The 17,109-nt window shown below is 48.6% G+C and overlaps 1 protein-coding gene across 1 annotated transcript in view; it reads left to right on the forward strand.

Annotated features, from left to right (window-relative positions):
* Positions 1–17,109, forward strand: part of vps13c (vacuolar protein sorting 13 homolog C) — a gene marked incomplete at its 5' end in the record, with an annotated part of 67,154 nt that overhangs the window by 3,992 nt on the left and 46,053 nt on the right. The window contains 33 exons of the mRNA XM_079230424.1: positions 1,540–1,641; positions 1,906–1,968; positions 2,327–2,401; positions 2,837–2,946; positions 3,096–3,155; positions 3,239–3,298; positions 3,598–3,678; positions 4,609–4,666; positions 4,760–4,887; positions 5,115–5,221; positions 5,514–5,688; positions 6,857–6,919; positions 7,204–7,348; positions 7,551–7,651; positions 7,738–7,880; positions 8,487–8,679; positions 8,786–8,900; positions 9,011–9,147; positions 9,404–9,530; positions 9,612–9,729; positions 9,816–9,948; positions 10,202–10,274; positions 10,390–10,490; positions 10,574–10,727; positions 10,969–11,048; positions 12,651–12,710; positions 12,789–12,939; positions 13,062–13,178; positions 13,409–13,512; positions 13,754–13,921; positions 14,462–14,497; positions 15,902–16,206; positions 16,873–17,020. Coding sequence (XP_079086550.1) covers positions 1,540–1,641; positions 1,906–1,968; positions 2,327–2,401; positions 2,837–2,946; positions 3,096–3,155; positions 3,239–3,298; positions 3,598–3,678; positions 4,609–4,666; positions 4,760–4,887; positions 5,115–5,221; positions 5,514–5,688; positions 6,857–6,919; positions 7,204–7,348; positions 7,551–7,651; positions 7,738–7,880; positions 8,487–8,679; positions 8,786–8,900; positions 9,011–9,147; positions 9,404–9,530; positions 9,612–9,729; positions 9,816–9,948; positions 10,202–10,274; positions 10,390–10,490; positions 10,574–10,727; positions 10,969–11,048; positions 12,651–12,710; positions 12,789–12,939; positions 13,062–13,178; positions 13,409–13,512; positions 13,754–13,921; positions 14,462–14,497; positions 15,902–16,206; positions 16,873–17,020 — 3,791 coding nt within the window. The remainder of the gene's footprint in view (positions 1–1,539; positions 1,642–1,905; positions 1,969–2,326; positions 2,402–2,836; positions 2,947–3,095; positions 3,156–3,238; positions 3,299–3,597; positions 3,679–4,608; positions 4,667–4,759; positions 4,888–5,114; positions 5,222–5,513; positions 5,689–6,856; positions 6,920–7,203; positions 7,349–7,550; positions 7,652–7,737; positions 7,881–8,486; positions 8,680–8,785; positions 8,901–9,010; positions 9,148–9,403; positions 9,531–9,611; positions 9,730–9,815; positions 9,949–10,201; positions 10,275–10,389; positions 10,491–10,573; positions 10,728–10,968; positions 11,049–12,650; positions 12,711–12,788; positions 12,940–13,061; positions 13,179–13,408; positions 13,513–13,753; positions 13,922–14,461; positions 14,498–15,901; positions 16,207–16,872; positions 17,021–17,109) is intronic.

A 17,109-nucleotide genomic window follows, 5' to 3' on the forward strand; every position in this document is an offset into this window, starting at 1 on the left:
CATCGGATCAAAGACTGTAAAGGTACCGAACTCTATTGACCATCGGATCAAAGACTATAAAGGTGCCGAACTCTATTGACCATCGGATCAAAGACTGTAAAGGTACCGAACTCTATAGACCATCGGATCAAAGACTGTAAAGGTACTGAACTCTATTGACCATCGGATCAAAGACTGTAAAGGTACCGAACTCTATAGACCATCGGATCAAAGACTGTAAAGGTACCGAACTCTATAGACCATCGGATCAAAGACTGTAAAGGTACTGAACTCTATTGACCATCGGATCAAAGACTGTAAAGGTACCAAACTCTATTGACCATCTCATCGGAACAAAGACTGTAAAGGTACCGAACTCCTTTGACCATCGGATCAAAGACTATAAAGGTACCGAACTCTATGACCATCGGAACAAAGACTGTAAAGGTACCGAACTCTATTGACCATCTCATCGGAACGAAGACTGTAAAGGTACTGAACTCTATTGACCATCGGATCAAAGACTGTAAAGGTACCAAACTCTATTGACCATCTCATCGGAACAAAGACTGTAAAGGTACCGAACTCCTTTGACCATCGGATCAAAGACTATAAAGGTACCGAACTCTATGACCATCGGAACAAAGACTGTAAAGGTACCGAACTCTATTGACCATCTCATCGGAACGAAGACTGTAAAGGTACCGAACTCTATTGACCATCTCATCGGAACGAAGACTGTAAAGGTACTGAACTCTATTGACCATCGGATCAAAGACTGTAAAGGTACCAAACTCTATTGACCATCTCATCGGAACAAAGACTGTAAAGGTACTGAACTCTATTGACCATCGGATCAAAGACTGTAAAGGTACCGAACTCTATGACCATCGGATCAAAGACTGTAAAGGTACCGAACTCTATGACCATCGGATCAAAGACTGTAATGGTACCGAAGTCTATTGATCATCGGATCAAAGACTGCAAATGTACCGAACTCTATTGACCACTATTAGGATAGCAACACAAAGTTGAGGTTGTGGACCTTGTTGGACTCGAGTCTGGACTCCAGTAAAGCTGTGACTCCACCTCTGCTGACCAGGCCTCTGGTTCTGGTGCTCATGAACCACCCCATGTCCATTTGGGGACTTCGTAGTCCAGCCGGTTGGTCCCCCAGATGACTTCCTGTTGGCAGTAAAACCGTCTGGAGAGAACCGGCGCTGGTTTTCTGGTTCAGGAGCCGTTACCATGAGCAGCTTCAGAAGAAGAGAAGAAGTGTGATGTCATCGATGTGTTTCTGGGCAGAGAACAAAGAACCGGACAATGATTGAAAAACCCCGTTCAGTCTGAATGGTTCACCTCATTCATTGAGATTCACCCTCAGATCTCTTTACACAGGTGTTCACTTTCTCAGGGCTTTGAACCTCAGAATAACAGGTTCCCGTTCTTCCCATTCTGCCGACGGTGCCTGAACGCAGCGTCAGCAGAGCAGGTTACCGGAATGTAAAATCTGTTTTAACAGGAACTTATTCTGTTTGTATTTTTTCTTCTTCTTCGCAGCGTTAAAATATGACTCGGCGAAGGAGGAGCGCGACCAGCAGGAGGCGAAGCAGAGGGAGCTGCAGCGCATCGAGGAGGCGCTGCAGATGGCTGCACGCAGAGGTGAGACAGGTTGACCTTTGACCTCTGACTGGCCCTTTACCACCTGAGGACTCACCTGGCTCGTCTTCTGCCTCCTTTCTGTTCTCTGCTGCTGATTTGAAGCTTCCTGGTGATTTTCAATGGATGGCGGATGGATGAATTAATTAATGGATGGATGGATAAATGAATGAATGGATGGAAGGATGGCTGGATGGATGATGAATGAATTTCTGAATAAATGTATTAACTTGTTGTCTGTACTGTTCATGCTGCGTTTGCTGTCAGCGTCTCAAACTGGAGATCTGCTGTTCAGCCTGGAGAGTGTTGTTTACAAGGAGCCTCACGATGGTAACACACACTGTAACACACACTGTAGCACACAATGGTAACACGCACTGTAACACACAATGGTAACACGCACTGTAACACACCTTGTAACACACAAACACACACTGTAATACACAATGTAACAGACTGTAACGCAGTTAATAACGTTAGCTAACGTTAGCTAACAGATGTCACATTTTACGTCTTCAGCTTTAGCTCTGCTCTTCCTGAACATGAATATATATATATATATATATATATATATATATATATATATATGTATATATGTATATGTATGTGTATGTGTGTCTGCTTCCTGTCTGTGTTCTTCGGGCTTTTCTGTCACTAACGGCTGTCTCTCTCTTCAACGCTGCCAAAGTCACTAAAGGAGGTAAAAAGCAAAAAAAGCCTCGAAAAGGCTTAAAGAAGCTGAAACGACACGAGAACAAAGCAGGTGAGCCTTTTCTCTTCTCCTGGTCCCGGTCTCAGGGGTCTGTTCAGGTCCCGGTCTCAGGGGTCTGTTCAGGTCCCGGTCTCAGGGGTCTGTTCAGGTCCCGTTCTCAGGGGTCTGTTCAGGTTCTGGTCTGGACGTCCTGGTCTCAGGTGTCTGTTCAGGCCCAAGTCTGGACGTTCTGGTCTCAGGTGTCTGTTCAGGTCTTAGTCTGGACATTCTGGTCTCAGGTGTCTGTTCAGGTCCAGGTATCTGTTCAGGTCCTGGTCTGGGCGTCCTGGTCTCAAGGGTCTGTTCAGGTCCGATCAGCTGACAGACGTCCTGGTCTCAGGTGTCTGTTCAGGTCCTGGTCTGGATGTCCTTGTCTCAGGTGTCTGTTCAGGTCCTGGTCTCAGGTCTCAGGACTCGTCTCTCTTCATGGTTTTGTGTTGCTTTCAGAAAAGCCTCAGGAAGACAAGAAGGACACGTTTGCGGAGAAACTGGCGACTCAGGTGATCAAAAACCTGCAGGTGAAGATCAGCAGCATCCACCTCCGCTACGAGGACGACGTGAGTACCGGTCCAGGTTCTAGTTCTGATCTCGTTTGAGGTTCCGTGTTTTTGTCCTGTGACATTCAGGTGTACGGCGGATCACACTTCAGCGTGATGTTCTGGCGACAGGTGGACCAGATCTAACCTGCTTCATGTGTTTGTTTCAGCTGTCGGACCCTCAGCGGCCCCTGTCTATGGGGGTCACTCTGTCAGAGCTCAGCCTGCAGGTAGACCTCCTCTCTTCCTTTATTTCATCAATATTAAAGATTTCACCTGTGACAGGTGTGATGACCCGCTGGTTGTTTTTCAGACTACTGATGAAAACTGGAAGTCGTGCATCCTGAACGAAGCAGCAAAGATCATCTATAAGGTGACGGACACTCTTCTCGCTCTTTACGTCACTCACCCGTTGTCTTTCTGCAGTAAATTAACTTGTCATTGAAATCACAAACCTGATTATGTTCTGGGTCGAGGTCTCAAAGAAACCTGACTTCTGTCAAATCAGGAAGTGATGTTTTTAATCAAAACAAACAGACATTTTTACAGTGCAGGTCACGGTTCCACAGGGATCAGTTGTATGTCCATGTTCTGTCATGTGATTGGTTGGTCAGTTTGATGGAAACATTCCACCCTGTGACTGTTGTTTATGTGTTTGTTTGTTTGTGTCAGCTCGGCCGTCTGGACTGTCTCTGCGCCTACTGGAACGTCAACAGTCCGATCTTTTACAAAGGATCATGGGAAGACATCATTGTGAGTCGATGCTGTTTGTCTCGTTTTAGAATAAAAAACATCTCATCAATCAGCAGACTGACAACTGTGGTTACAACCAACCAATCAGCCATCCAACCAACTAACCAACCAACCATCCAACCAACCAACCAACCAACCAACCAAGACCAACCAACCAACCAATCGACCAACCAACCAAGACCGACCAACCGACCGACCAACCAACCAACTAACTAACCAACCAACCATCCAACCAATCGACCAACCAACCAACCAAGACCGACCGACCAACCAAACGACCAACCAACCAAACAACCAACCAATCGATCAACCAACCAAGACCGACCGACCGACCAACCAACCAACCATCCAACCAATCGACCAACCAACCAACCAAGACCGACCGACCAACCAACCAAGACCGACCAACCAATAGACCAACCAACCAACTAACTAACCAACCAACCATCCAACCAACCAACCAAGACCGACCGACCGACCAACCAACCAATTGACCAACCAAGACCGACTGACCAACCAATCGACCACCAACCAACCAACCAATCGACCACCAACCAACCAACCAACCGACCACCAACCAACCAACCAACCAACCAACCAACCAACTAACCAATCGACCACCGAGCGACTGACCAACTAACCAATACATTTTTTCTTTGTAATCAATGCGCAAACTGATGTCATGAATGTTTCAGAGATCCACAGGGATACGACCTGCACACTAACATTTTAAATATTAATATCTTTACCACAACACAAACACAGAAACCTTTTTTCAAGTAATAGGGATGCGAATGGCACAAACAAATCCATCATAACATATTCATGACCTAAATATGTTATCACAATAATAATATTTTGTAAAAGTGTCTGTGTTTTTCTCTACTGCAACTAATCCTCCTCCTCTTCCTCCTCCTCTTCCTCCTCCAGTATCAGTTGAAGTGTGGAATCAGCAGTAAAGATCAGGAGCTTCCTCACTATCAGTACAGTGAGTTTAACATTAACACATTAATCCAGCTGATTATTATTATGAATATCAACTGTCCACTGACCACTGATTTGCTGCTTGGTTCGTTTGTAGTTTTCAAGCCGATCTTTGCTTCGGCTAAAATGTGCATCAACCCGAGCGCTGAGCTGGAGCTGAAAACTCCAAAGGCAAACCTTCACCTGGAGGTCCAGGACATCGCCATCGAGATGACCAAACCTCAGGTAACAGAGACGGAGGAGCCGCCGGGGACAAGGACAGCTGGACGAGTAGAGATCTGGTGATATGGGGATATGAACACACTATAAAGTGTCTCACACCGGAAAGCCAGGAGACGGTTTGACAAGATACTTTATAGATGTTCACGCGAACTGAGTAGACAAACAAAACCAGAAGAAGAACGAGACAGACATGTGAGACAGGTGAGCTGATGTGTTGTGGTCCTCTGCAGTACCTGACCATGGTGGAGCTGCTGGAGTCCATCGACTACATGGTGAAGAACGCCCCCTACAGGAAGTTCAGGCCGGACGCCCCCGTCCACCACAACGCCAAACTCTGGTGAGTTCAACACACGTTTTCATGTCAGAGAGGACGAGTTTAGAATTGACACCTGGATCCAGACCCCATGTTTCACACTTACCAAAACCCAAGTTAAGGTGAGCACCTGAACATGCAGGTGGTGTCTGGTCGTGACCTGAAGAAAGGTCACAGGGTCATTGACATATGAGGGGACACGAGAGGAAAGAGATCCAGTGATGGTGGTAAAACCTCAAAGAACAACGTCCACCTGGTATGTGAAATATGGACTTGACAGTTTTGGGGTTGCGTTTGTTTTCCTCGCCTCCTCCAGGTGGAGGTACGGCTTCAACAGCATCATGGAGGTCCACATCAGACGCTTGAGTCGCATGTGGTCCTGGTCCAGCATCAGAAAGCACCGAGAGAACCTGAAGGCCTACAAGACCGCCTACAGGGCCAAACTGCTGAGCCAGAACAAGCCGAGCCAGGACACCGAGCGGCACGTCCAGGTGCCCCTGAACACACCGCGAACACAACACCGACACCCGACACACACAATGTGTTCCCATGTAATGCGCCTTTAGAGGTGATATATATCTGAGAGATGAATATATCCACAGAGGATTCAAATACTAGTGTAATGATGAGATGGTAACACACTGAAACACACAATGGTAACACACTGTAATACAATATGGTAACATGCACTGTAACACAAGATGGTAACACACACTGTAACACAAACTGTAACACACACTGTAACACAAGATGGTAACACACACTGTAACACACACTGTAACACACTGTAACACACGATGGTAACACACACTGTAACACACGATGGTAACACACACTGTAACACTGATGGTAACCCACACTGGTAACACACACTGTAACACATTATGGTAACACACACTGTAACACACACTGTAGCACACTGTAACACACGATGGTAACACACACTGTAACACCGAAGGTAACCCACGATGGTAACACACACTGTAACACACGATGGTAACACACACTGTAACACTGATGGTAACCCACACTGGTAACACACACTGTAACACATTATGGTAACACACACTGTAGCACACTGTAACACACGATGGTAACACACACTGTAACACACGATGGTAACACACACTGTCACACCGAAGGTAACCCACACTGTCACACCGAAGGTAACCCACACTGGTAACACACACTGTAACACATTATGGCAACACACACTGTAACACACACTGTAGCACACTGTAACACACTGTGGTAACACACACTGTAACACACACTGTAACACACACTGTAACACACAATGGTAACACACACTAACACACACTGTAACACACGATGGTAACACACGATGGTAACACACACTGTAACACACACTGTAACACACGATGGTAACACACGATGGTAACACACACTAACACACACTGTAACACACGATGGTAACACACGATGGTAACACACACTGGTAACACACGATGGTAACACACACTGTAGCACACGATGGTAACACACACTGTAGCACACGGTGGTAACACACACTGTAACACACACTGTAACACACGATGGTAACACAATGTGAAGAAGCCAAGGTTTCCCACCGGCCTGAACTCGGTCAGTAAATCAAACGCACTCGATGCTAAGTGGAGCTTGTTTTTGTCTCACCAGGATCTGGAGAAAGTTTTGGACGTCTTCAACATCACGTTGATCCGGCAGCAGGCCCACATGGAGGTAACCCGCTCTCTCTTCTGGCCCTCTGGGGTAAACGGCATATTCCGTGTCCGCCCCCTGCTCTGTGAGCTCCTACGTGACTCTCACAGGATCTCACAGCCTGTGGAGTCTGTGTGGAGCTCCACCTTTCACCGGGATTTGTTGATTCAGGTGTCCATCGACATTTTGTGTGAAACAAACTAATGAACACTCAGGAAATCCCTAAGGACCTACCCACCCACCTACACTGCAAAAAAACACTGGCTTTCAATTAGATAGACTTCTCACTCCTCTTCCTCTTCCAGGTGATCCGGTCGGGCCAGAAGGTGGTGGGGAAGAAGGCGCCGGGGGAACAGAAGCCGGGAGGAGGAGGAGGCTTCTTCAGCGGTTTATTTGGTAGAAAGGCCAAGAAGGAGGTGCAGGAGCCAGAGGAGAACAAGGAGATAGAGAGTAAGTGGAAACGACCTGATGTCGTCTGCACAGCTGCAGAGTCGTTTTCCACATTCACAGCATTTAGAAGAGGCCCCGGGATGGAGCCTTGGGGAGCGCCACATTTCATTGTGTGTGTGTGTGTGTGTGTGTGTGTGTGTGTGTGTGTGTGTGCGTGTGTGTGTGTGTGCGTGTGTGTGCGTGTGTTCGTGTTCGTGTTCAGGTTCAGGGCTGGACGAGCTGATGACGACCGCGGAGAAAGATAAACTTTACACCGCCATCGGCTACAGCGGCAGCTCTCACAACCTGGCCCTCCCCAAACAGGTCAGTTTCAATGTTTTCATTTCCCACAAAATATTAACAGACATGATCAGAAGAAGCTTCAATGAAGTGTGTCTGTGTGTGTGCAGTACGTTGCGGTGGTCGTCAGCTTCCAGCTCTTCAGGACCTCGGTGACGGTCAGAGAGCAGCCGGATGTCCCAGAAATCCTCAAAGTCCAGATGATCGACCTCAGCACCAAGATCTCCCAGAGACCTGGAGCCCAGGCCTTCAGGTGAGTCCCTGTCCCATAAGATGTCTCAGAGACCTGGAGCCCTTCAGGTGAGTCCCTGTCCCATGAGATCTCCCAGAGACCTGGAGCCCAGGCCTTCAGGTGAGTCCCTGTCCCATGAGATCTCTCAGGGACCTAGAGCCCTTCCGGTGAGTCCCCGTCCCATGAGATCTCCCAGAGACCTGGAGCCCTTCAGGTGAGTCCCTGTCCCATGAGATCTCTCAAGGACCTGGAGCCCTTCAGGTGAGTCCCCGTCCCATGAGATCTCCCAGAGACCTGGAGCCCTTCAGGTGAGTCCCTGTCCCATGAGATCTCCCAGAGACCTGGAGCCCTTCAGGTGAGTCCCTGTCCCATGAGATCTCTCATGGACCTGGAGCCCTTTAGGTGAGTCCCGTCCCATGAGATCTCTCAGGGACCTGGAGCACTTCAGGTGAGTCCCCGTACCATGAGATCTCTCAGGGACCTGGAGCCCTTCAGGTGAGTCCCCGTACCATGAGATCTCCCAGAGACCTGGAGCCCTTCAGGTGAGTCCCGTCCCATGAGATCTCTCAGGGACCTGGAGCCCTTCAGGTGAGTCCTGTCCCATGACAAGTCTCTGGCCCCCTGCAGGGTGGAGGCGGCGCTGCAGCACTGGTTGGTCACCGGGCTGCAGCAGCAGGGTGCGGTGCCCTCGCTCGTCTCCTCGGTGGGGGACTCGTCCTCCTCTCTGCTCGACGTCGTGTTCGAGCTGAACCCCAAGGACAACGCCGCCGACCAGCTGCTGCGAGTCCACTCTCAGCCCGTGGAGATCGTCTACGACGCCGTGAGTCAGGGTTCTTACGCTCATGGAAAACCTGGAGAAGTCATGGAAACCCATTGGTCAAGATGAGTATGAACCCTGAATCGGTGAATTCTGTTTTGTCCTCCAGCTGACGGTGAACAGCGTGGTGGACTTCTTCAAGACCGGGAAGGGCGTCGACCTGGAGGTCCTGACCTCGGCCACGCTCTCCAAGCTGGATGAGATCAAAGAGAAGACCGCAACAGGTCTGTCGGGTTCAGCTGCTGAAAGGGTTTTAACGTCCCAATGTGGAATTCAAGCGTAGAGGACGGCCGGGCCCCCATCAGGACTCTGACGGATTCTCCTCTTTTTGCAGGTCTGTCTCACATCATTGAGACCAGGAAGGTCCTGGACCTGAGGATCGACCTGAAGCCGTCCTACCTGCTCATTCCCACGGCCGGTTTCTACAGCGGCACGTCGGACCTCATCATCGTGGACTTTGGCAGCTTACAGGTCGGTTCATATTTTTATTTCAAAAGAAGTTTGAAAAATGAAAATACTAAAAACAAAGCTCTCCTAAACGTCCTCATGGTTCTCAATGAGCTCTAAACGTTCCTGCTGCCCAGAGGATGAACCCTGGTTCTGTAGCGCCGATTTCAGCCAAATCTCTGTGTTTATATCCAGATTTGTGGTTTTCCTTTAAATCCACTTTTCTTCTTCTTCTTTTTGTAACATATTTTGGATCTAATCAAGTTTTGTGTGTTTGCAGCTGAACAGTGTCGAGCAGAGCGGCTCGTCTTCGCCCTCCTTCTCCTCTCTGGAGGAAATCATGGACCGAGCCTACGAGAGATACAACGTGGAGCTGCGGCGAGTCCAGGTGCTCTACAGCAAATCAGGTACAGCGCTGATACTCTCACGGACACGTGTACAAATACACAGAGACATGTTCAGGTTAACGTGTAACAAATGAATTCCAGGTGAGGCCTGGAAGTCTGCTCGGCTGCAGGCTTCATCAGTCCAGCACATCCTCCAGCCGATGGACTTCACTCTCCAGCTGGCCAAGTGCATGGTGGAGAAGGACGCCAGGATGCCCAGGTAGGACGTTTACCTGTGAGGTGTGCTACCTCTCTGCTGGCTGACCCCGCGTTGTTTCAGGCGTGCTGAGGGTGTTTGTGCTCCAGGTTCAAGGTGTCGGGGGAGCTGCCGCTGCTGCACGTGAAGATCTCAGACCAGAAGATCCACCACGTCCTGGATCTGATCGACAGCATCCCGCTGCCCAACATGGGCTCCTCCCCTTCCACTCCCACAGAGAAGGTACACCTAGTGCAGTCTGCACTGAGGCCACGCCCCCTTGGAGTCAGTCCGTCCCTTTAGAGTAGGGACGAGGTGAAGAACAGCAGATGGGGGATAAGGATAGGGGAGATAAATGGATGTTATGGAGTCTTAAATACAGGTAGATGTTATGGAGTCTTAAATACAGGTAGGATGTTATGAGTTTGAGGAGGTGTCGACGTGCTTCAGGAAGTGATGGGGCTCTCACCATATTTGGGCGTGTGTCCTGCTACAGGTGTTGTCCTTGGCGGAGGCCAGACCGCGAGCGCTCCACCTGCACCCCGCCCTCCTGACACCCATGGAAACAGGTCAATGCCGCCTGCTCTCTGATTGGCTGTTTAACCGACACTGATACATCGCGTTTGTTCCTCCTTTGAACCGGCCAACGTCGTCATTGTTTACTTGTTTACTTTCGGGCTCCAGACTCGGATGAAGACGCCAGCGAGAAGTCGACTGACGAGGATCTGCAGCGCTCGGCTCTGGAGGAACTCATCGACCTCCACTTCCTGTTTGAAGTCAAAGAGGTTTGTTTGTTCCTCTGCTCTCAGGTCAGCTTGTCATGTGTGTTTTATACTGAGAGAGTGTGTGTGTGTGTGTGTGTGTGCAGGTGCTGTTGGAGCTGACCCGGCAGGCGGACCAGGACAAGACCGTCCTGTCCCTCAGCGTCTGCCAGCTGGGAGCTGAGGGGAAGAGGCGGAGCTTCGACCTGAGCGTCACGTCCTACCTGCGCCGGGTCACACTGGACTACTGTGACGTACCAGGTAATGGCATCATCATGACATCATCATGATGTCATGATGACGTCATCATGTCAACATCCATCCTGATGGAGGTGACTCCAGGACGTCATTGTACTTTTATAAATATCAGAAAGACAAACATGTTGTTTTGTGGTTAAAATGCTTGAAGCTGAAGCTGGAGTACGCAACATGGCGGGAAGCTTTGTTGTTGTTGTTGTTGTTGTTGTTGTTGTTGTGATGAGTTCTGACGTGTTTCCTGCAGGTGGGAGCAGCCGTCCTCTCCACCTCATCAGCTCCTCGGAGCAGCCAGACTCAGACCTGCTGAAGGTGGAGTTCATCAAGGTAAGCACTACTCACCTGCTGCTGCTCAGAGACGTTTACTGGTAAATAAAGAGTGATTAGGTGTTAGTGAGTCCAGGTGTGATCAGGTGTTAGTGAGTCCAGGTGTGATCAGGTGTTAGTGAGTCCAGGTGTGATCAGGTGTTAGAGAGTCTAGGTGTGATCAGGTGTTAGTGAGTCTAGGTGTGATCAGGTGTTAGTGAGTCCAGGTGTGATCAGGTGTTAGTGAGTCTAGGTGTGATCAGGTGTTAGTGAGTCCAGGTGTGATCAGGTGTTAGTGAGTCTAGGTGTGATCAGGTGTTAGAGAGTCTAGGTGTGATCAGGTGTTAGTGAGTCCAGGTGTTAGAGAGTCCAGGTGTGATCAGGTGTTAGAGTCCAGGTGTGATCAGGTGTTAGTGAGTCCAGGTGTGATCAGGTGTTAGAGAGTCTAGGTGTGATCAGGTGTTAGAGTCCAGGTGTGATCAGGTGTTAGTGAGTCCAGGTGTGATCAGGTGTTAGAGAGTCCAGGTGTGATCAGGTGTTAGAGTCCAGGTGTGATCAGGTGTTAGAGTCCAGGTGTGATCAGGTGTTAGTGAGTCCAGGTGTGATCAGGTGTTAGAGTCCAGGTGTGATCAGGTGTTAGAGAGTCCAGGTGTGATCAGGTGTTAGAGAGTCTAGGTGTGATCAGGTGTTAGAGAGTCCAGGTGTGATCAGGTGTTAGTGAGTCCAGGTGTGATCAGGTGTTAGTGAGTCCAGGTGTGATCAGGTGTTAGAGAGTCCAGGTGTGATCAGGTGTTAGTGAGTCCAGGTGTGATCAGGTGTTAGTGAGTCCAGGTGTGATCAGGTGTTAGTGAGTCCAGGTGTGATCAGGTGTTAGTGAGTCCAGGTGTGATCAGGTGTTAGTGAGTCCAGGTGTGATCAGGTGTTAGTGAGTCCAGGTGTGATCAGGTGTTAGTGAGTCCAGGTGTGATCAGGTGTTAGAGTCCAGGTGTGATCAGGTGTTAGTGAGTCCAGGTGTGATCAGGTGTTAGTGAGTCCAGGTGTGATCAGGTGTTAGAGTCCAGGTGTGGTCAGGTGTTAGAGTCCAGGTGTGATCAGGTGTTAGAGTCCAGGTGTGATCAGGTGTTAGAGAGTCTAGGTGTGATCAGGTGTTAGTGAGTCTAGGTGTGATCAGGTGTTAGTGAGTCCAGGTGTGATCAGGTGTTAGTGAGTCTAGGTGTGATCAGGTGTTAGTGAGTCTAGGTGTGATCAGGTGTGATCAGGTGTTAGTGAGTCTAGGTGTGATCAGGTGTGATCAGGTGTTAGTGAGTCTAGGTGTGATCAGGTGTTAGTGAGTCTAGGTGTGATCAGGTGTGATCAGGTGTTAGTGAGTCTAGGTGTGATCAGGTGTGATCAGGTGTTAGTGAGTCTAGGTGTGATCAGGTGTTAGTGAGTCTAGGTGTGATCAGGTGTTAGTGAGTCTAGGTGTGATCAGGTGTTAGTGAGTCTAGGTGTGATCAGGTGTTAGTGAGTCCAGGTGTGATCAGGTGTTAGTGAGTCCAGGTGTGATCAGGTGTTTGTGAGTCCAGGTGTGATCAGGTGTTTGTGAGTCCAGGTGTGATCAGGTGTTTGTGTCTCCCCCTGCAGGCCGACCCCGGCGGTCCCAGCTTCCAGACTGTGTTCAACAACACTGAGCAGACGCTGAAGGTGGGTGGAGGAGCGTGGCCGTGAGTCCAGGTGTCCTCGGGTGTCTCACAGCCGTTTGTCTACCTGCCGGTGTTTCAGGTGGAGTTCTCCTCCCTGGACTTCCTCCTTCACACCAAAGCTTTGCTCTCAACCATAAACTACCTGAGCAGCGCCGTGCCGCCCACGCTCTCCACCGCCCAGGAGCCGGACGCCAGGAAGCAGGTGGAGAGGGCCGGACAGGGCCGGACAGGTGAGTCCAGTCTGCTCACAGGTGTGTCTCTCTGATGGGAGGGGCCTGTGACTCTCTCTCTCTCTCTCTCTCTCTCTCTCTCTCTCTCTCTCTCTCTCTCTCTCTCTCTCTCTCTCTCTCAGTGCCTAAAGGAGCCAAAGATGGCGGCGTGTTCAGCTTCAAGCTGTTCGCCGTGCTGGGCTGTTTCCACGTGGAGGTGTGTGACGACCGCCACAGCATCGCCGACATCAGAGTCCAGGGTGAGAAAACATGTCATGTGACCTACATGTTTACGTCATGTGACCTACATGTTTACGTCATGTGACCTACATGTTTACGTCATGTGACCTACATGTTTACTAGTGAATAAAGATCATGTGACCTACATGTTTACTAGTGAATAAAGATCATGTGACCTACATGGTTCTGTCATGTGACCTACATGGTTCTGTCATGTGACCTACATGGTTCTGTCATGTGACCTCTGCAGGAATCGATGCGTCGGTGTCGGTGCAGGCGAAGGAGACCAAGGTGTTCGCTCGCCTCCGAGACATCGTGGTCACTGACGTCGATCCCAGAACCATCCACAGAAAGGTCCTGATCTCATTAGAGTACTTCATTTATGTACTTGTATACTTCATAAAAATACACATACTGTTTACGTTTTATATATATATATATATATATATATATATATATATATATATATATATACTCATCACTCCTATATCAGGTGGTGGTTTTGACAGCAATTTGGATGAAAATGTCAATGAGCTCCCTGAGACGATGTTACCTCCTCCTCCTCCTCCTCCCCCCCCCCCCCCCCCCTCACCAGGCGGTGTCCATCGTGGGTGAGGAGGTGTTCAGCTTCCAGCTCTGCTTGTTGCCGGGCGCCACAGAGGGGCGGGGCTACAGCGACACGTCTCAGGTGGACGGGAAGGTGACGCTGCGTCTGGGCTGCATCCAGATCGTCTACCTGCACAAGTTCCTCATGTCGCTGCTGGTCAGATGCCTTCATGTGTTTATACATGTGTTTATGCACACACACACACACACACACACACACACACACACACACACACACACACACACACACACACACACACATATATGTACATATAAAGCGTTTATGATTCTTCCAGGTTTAGTTCATGAAGATAATCTTTACGAATGAACTTTAATGATGTTTTAAAGTGCAAAATAAGAAGCTAACATTAGCCGCTAAGCTAACGGTGGACTAGTGTCCCGGTGAGGACGCCTAGTTGTCTCCTTTAGACCCAGCAGAGGGGCGTTCACTGACCCCTTTTGAAAAGGAGTCATGACTGCTCCCTGCAGCGTGTGTGTGTGTGTGTGTGTGTGTGTGTGTGTGTGTGTGTGTGTGTGTGTGTGTACAGGTTGCTATGATACAGAATATGATTGGCTATGATACATGGGTTATTGGTTCCACATACTGAGGATGAACTTGTGTCCTGTTGCTCGCTCTTCTTCTCTGCTCTGTCTTGTCTCATGTTTCTCGTCCTGTTGGTGTGTTTTGTTCTTTCAGGCTTCTCTTAGCTCTCAGTACGCGTCCGCTGACGAGGTACATCTCCCAGCATGCAGCAGCTCTGATCTGCATCTAACCAGCGGCTTTAGCTCCACTGCACCTTCAGTTCCGCCTTTAAACGCCGTCGGGGTTTTTCAGTCGGGCGGTTAACCGTCCTCCTCGACTCCACGACCTTTTGACCTTCACTGCCTCCGAGCCGCTCCGTGTTTTGCCCTCGCCAGTAAAACACTGACACGCTGATCCTCAACTGATTTAAGCTTATCTGAATGGTTCACATTCCCATACGACGTTCTGATTATCTCCTCAGCCACAAGGCCTATTTGAATACTTTAAAAGGTATAATACACAGAAACCCCTTGGGAACATAGATAATAAGTTAATATATGCGATACTGGTATATTGGTTTATGAGTGCACAGAAAAGGAAGAAAAAAAAAATATATTTTGCAAAACAAATTATAATTAAAAGTTGTATTTTCTTATCGTAACTATATTTGCTATATTTGACTTTAATGTATAACAAAGTTTGGCTTTGATTGAGGAAGTTTAGTATTTTCAATAATTAATGCAGAGCGACGCAGCAGAAAGTACCAAAATAACGGCGATCTCTCATTAATAATCATTTTGTTCATATCGATGTTCCCGTTTTAGTTTATTAGACAGACGTATATTTCATGGTCTGTTATTTATGTTAACGCTGTAGATTCCTGTAAAACAAGGACCTCCGTTTTAAATCCCGTCACAAACATTCTCCTCCAAACGTTTTGTTTTTTCATCTTGTTCAAAAGCTAAACTTTGCACCTGTAATCTTCTCCATCCCCGTGAGTCAGTTTGATGAATGCATCACGCCCCTAAATCCTTTAAACTCCACCCGGCCGAGCCACAGAGAACGGCGAAACGAGCGCTATGTCTGTCGGACGCTGGCGGGTCGATGGAGGGATACAGGAACGTTGTTCATGTCCATACAGTTATCACTCCCGCCATATGCTACTATGCTATGCTACTCACTCAGCCTCCATCTTTAACCCCCTCACTGCTACCCCGTCAGTCACATGACCTCTGCCTGTGTGACCTCACTTTTTTCCTTGAAAACAGTTCTGAACTTGTTGAGCTTCATTTTTGTTTCAAAAACAGAAGAAGAAAAAAAAATCTACAAACTTCAGATTTTTTTGCACAAAATATTATTCTTACAAATATTATTCTTCATGAATAAGTTCAGTTTTGCATATAGAGTCAAAAGTTTGCAATAATTTCATTATTTGTAATACTATAGATTGCTACAGAAACACATTTGTCATGATCTTATTGACCTGAAGGTTTCTGAAACAGAAATGACGGCGTGCAGACAGTGAACGCCTCACATGGCCTCCCTCTGACCTCTCCTCGTCCTCCTCGCCTCCTCGCCTCCTCGTCTCACCTCCTCATTCGTTTCCTTCCTCAGATGTTCGTCGACAACTTCCAGACGGCTAAGGAAGCGCTGAGCGCCGCCACGGCTCAGGCGGCGGAGAAGGCGGCTTCCAGCGTGCGGGGCTTCGCCCAGAAGAGCTTCCGCCTGTCCATGGACATCAAGCTGAAGGCGCCGCTCATCATCGTGCCGCAGTCCTCCACCTCCCAGAATGCCGTGGTGGTGGACCTGGGTCTGATCACGGTGGGGAACAGCTTCTCCCTGCTGCCGGCGGAAGGCTTCTCCCTGCCGGCGGTGGTGGAGAAGATGGACGTCAAGCTGACTCAGCTGAAGCTCTGCAGGTACCTGACTCCCCCGGTGGGTTTATGTTTGACCGACTAGTTGGTGGACGGAGAGTCCGACCTGGAGGACGCCATGTTGGACATCCAGTGAAATCCAAGCTCCTCTGTCAGTATGAACTGGTTCACTTCCAGTCAGCACAGAGGTCAAAAAAGGTCAAAAAAGGCCACAAAAAGGCCCAATAAAAATAATCTCCCTTCTTATTTATGTCAACCTTTTGATCTTTGTTCAGTTGAACTGGTTTAAAACCAGTTTGGCTCTCAGCAGCCGAAAGAGTTTACCCTTTTGGAAACCGCGCCCCGTTTCGCCTCTTTTTCCACGCAAAAAAAGTGTGTTTTAAAATCGGCACCTTGCATATATCCAAAACCACAAAGTCGATTAAATTCATTTAAATTGCTGAAATACCGTAACTCTTGTGAGATGAATGAAAAATTCAATAAATAATTATTTACGTAAACTTCCTGACTTGCCGTGGATTTGAACATTTCACTAAAACCTTTATCAGTAGCCCTTACAACGTCAAAGACATAAAAGACAAAACACTGAGTGAGTTTTGGTGGTTTCTGTTTCTGAGTGTCCTTGAACACACCGACAGGAAGTCGCTGCATGAAAAACGTGACGACGATCAAACGGACCAAACCCAGACTCTCATGCTGATGTGTTTGCAGAACCACGCTGGGCCGAGACGCTCCTCACCGCGACATCGAGATCCTGCAGCCGATCAACTTAGAGCTGCTCGTCACCAGGAACCTGGCGGCTTCCTGGTTCACCAAGATCCCCGGAGTCCAGGTGCAGGGGGTCCTCCGGTCCCTCAACGTAGGTCTTTCTTCTGACATACCAGGCAAAAATAAATGTTTTCACGGAGGAGCTCTTTTTCTTCCATAACTCGTCTTCTTTCAGACTCC

Source organism: Taurulus bubalis (assembly GCF_910589615.1).
Source record: "Taurulus bubalis genome assembly, chromosome: 15".
Lineage (NCBI taxonomy): Eukaryota > Metazoa > Chordata > Actinopteri > Perciformes > Cottidae > Taurulus > Taurulus bubalis.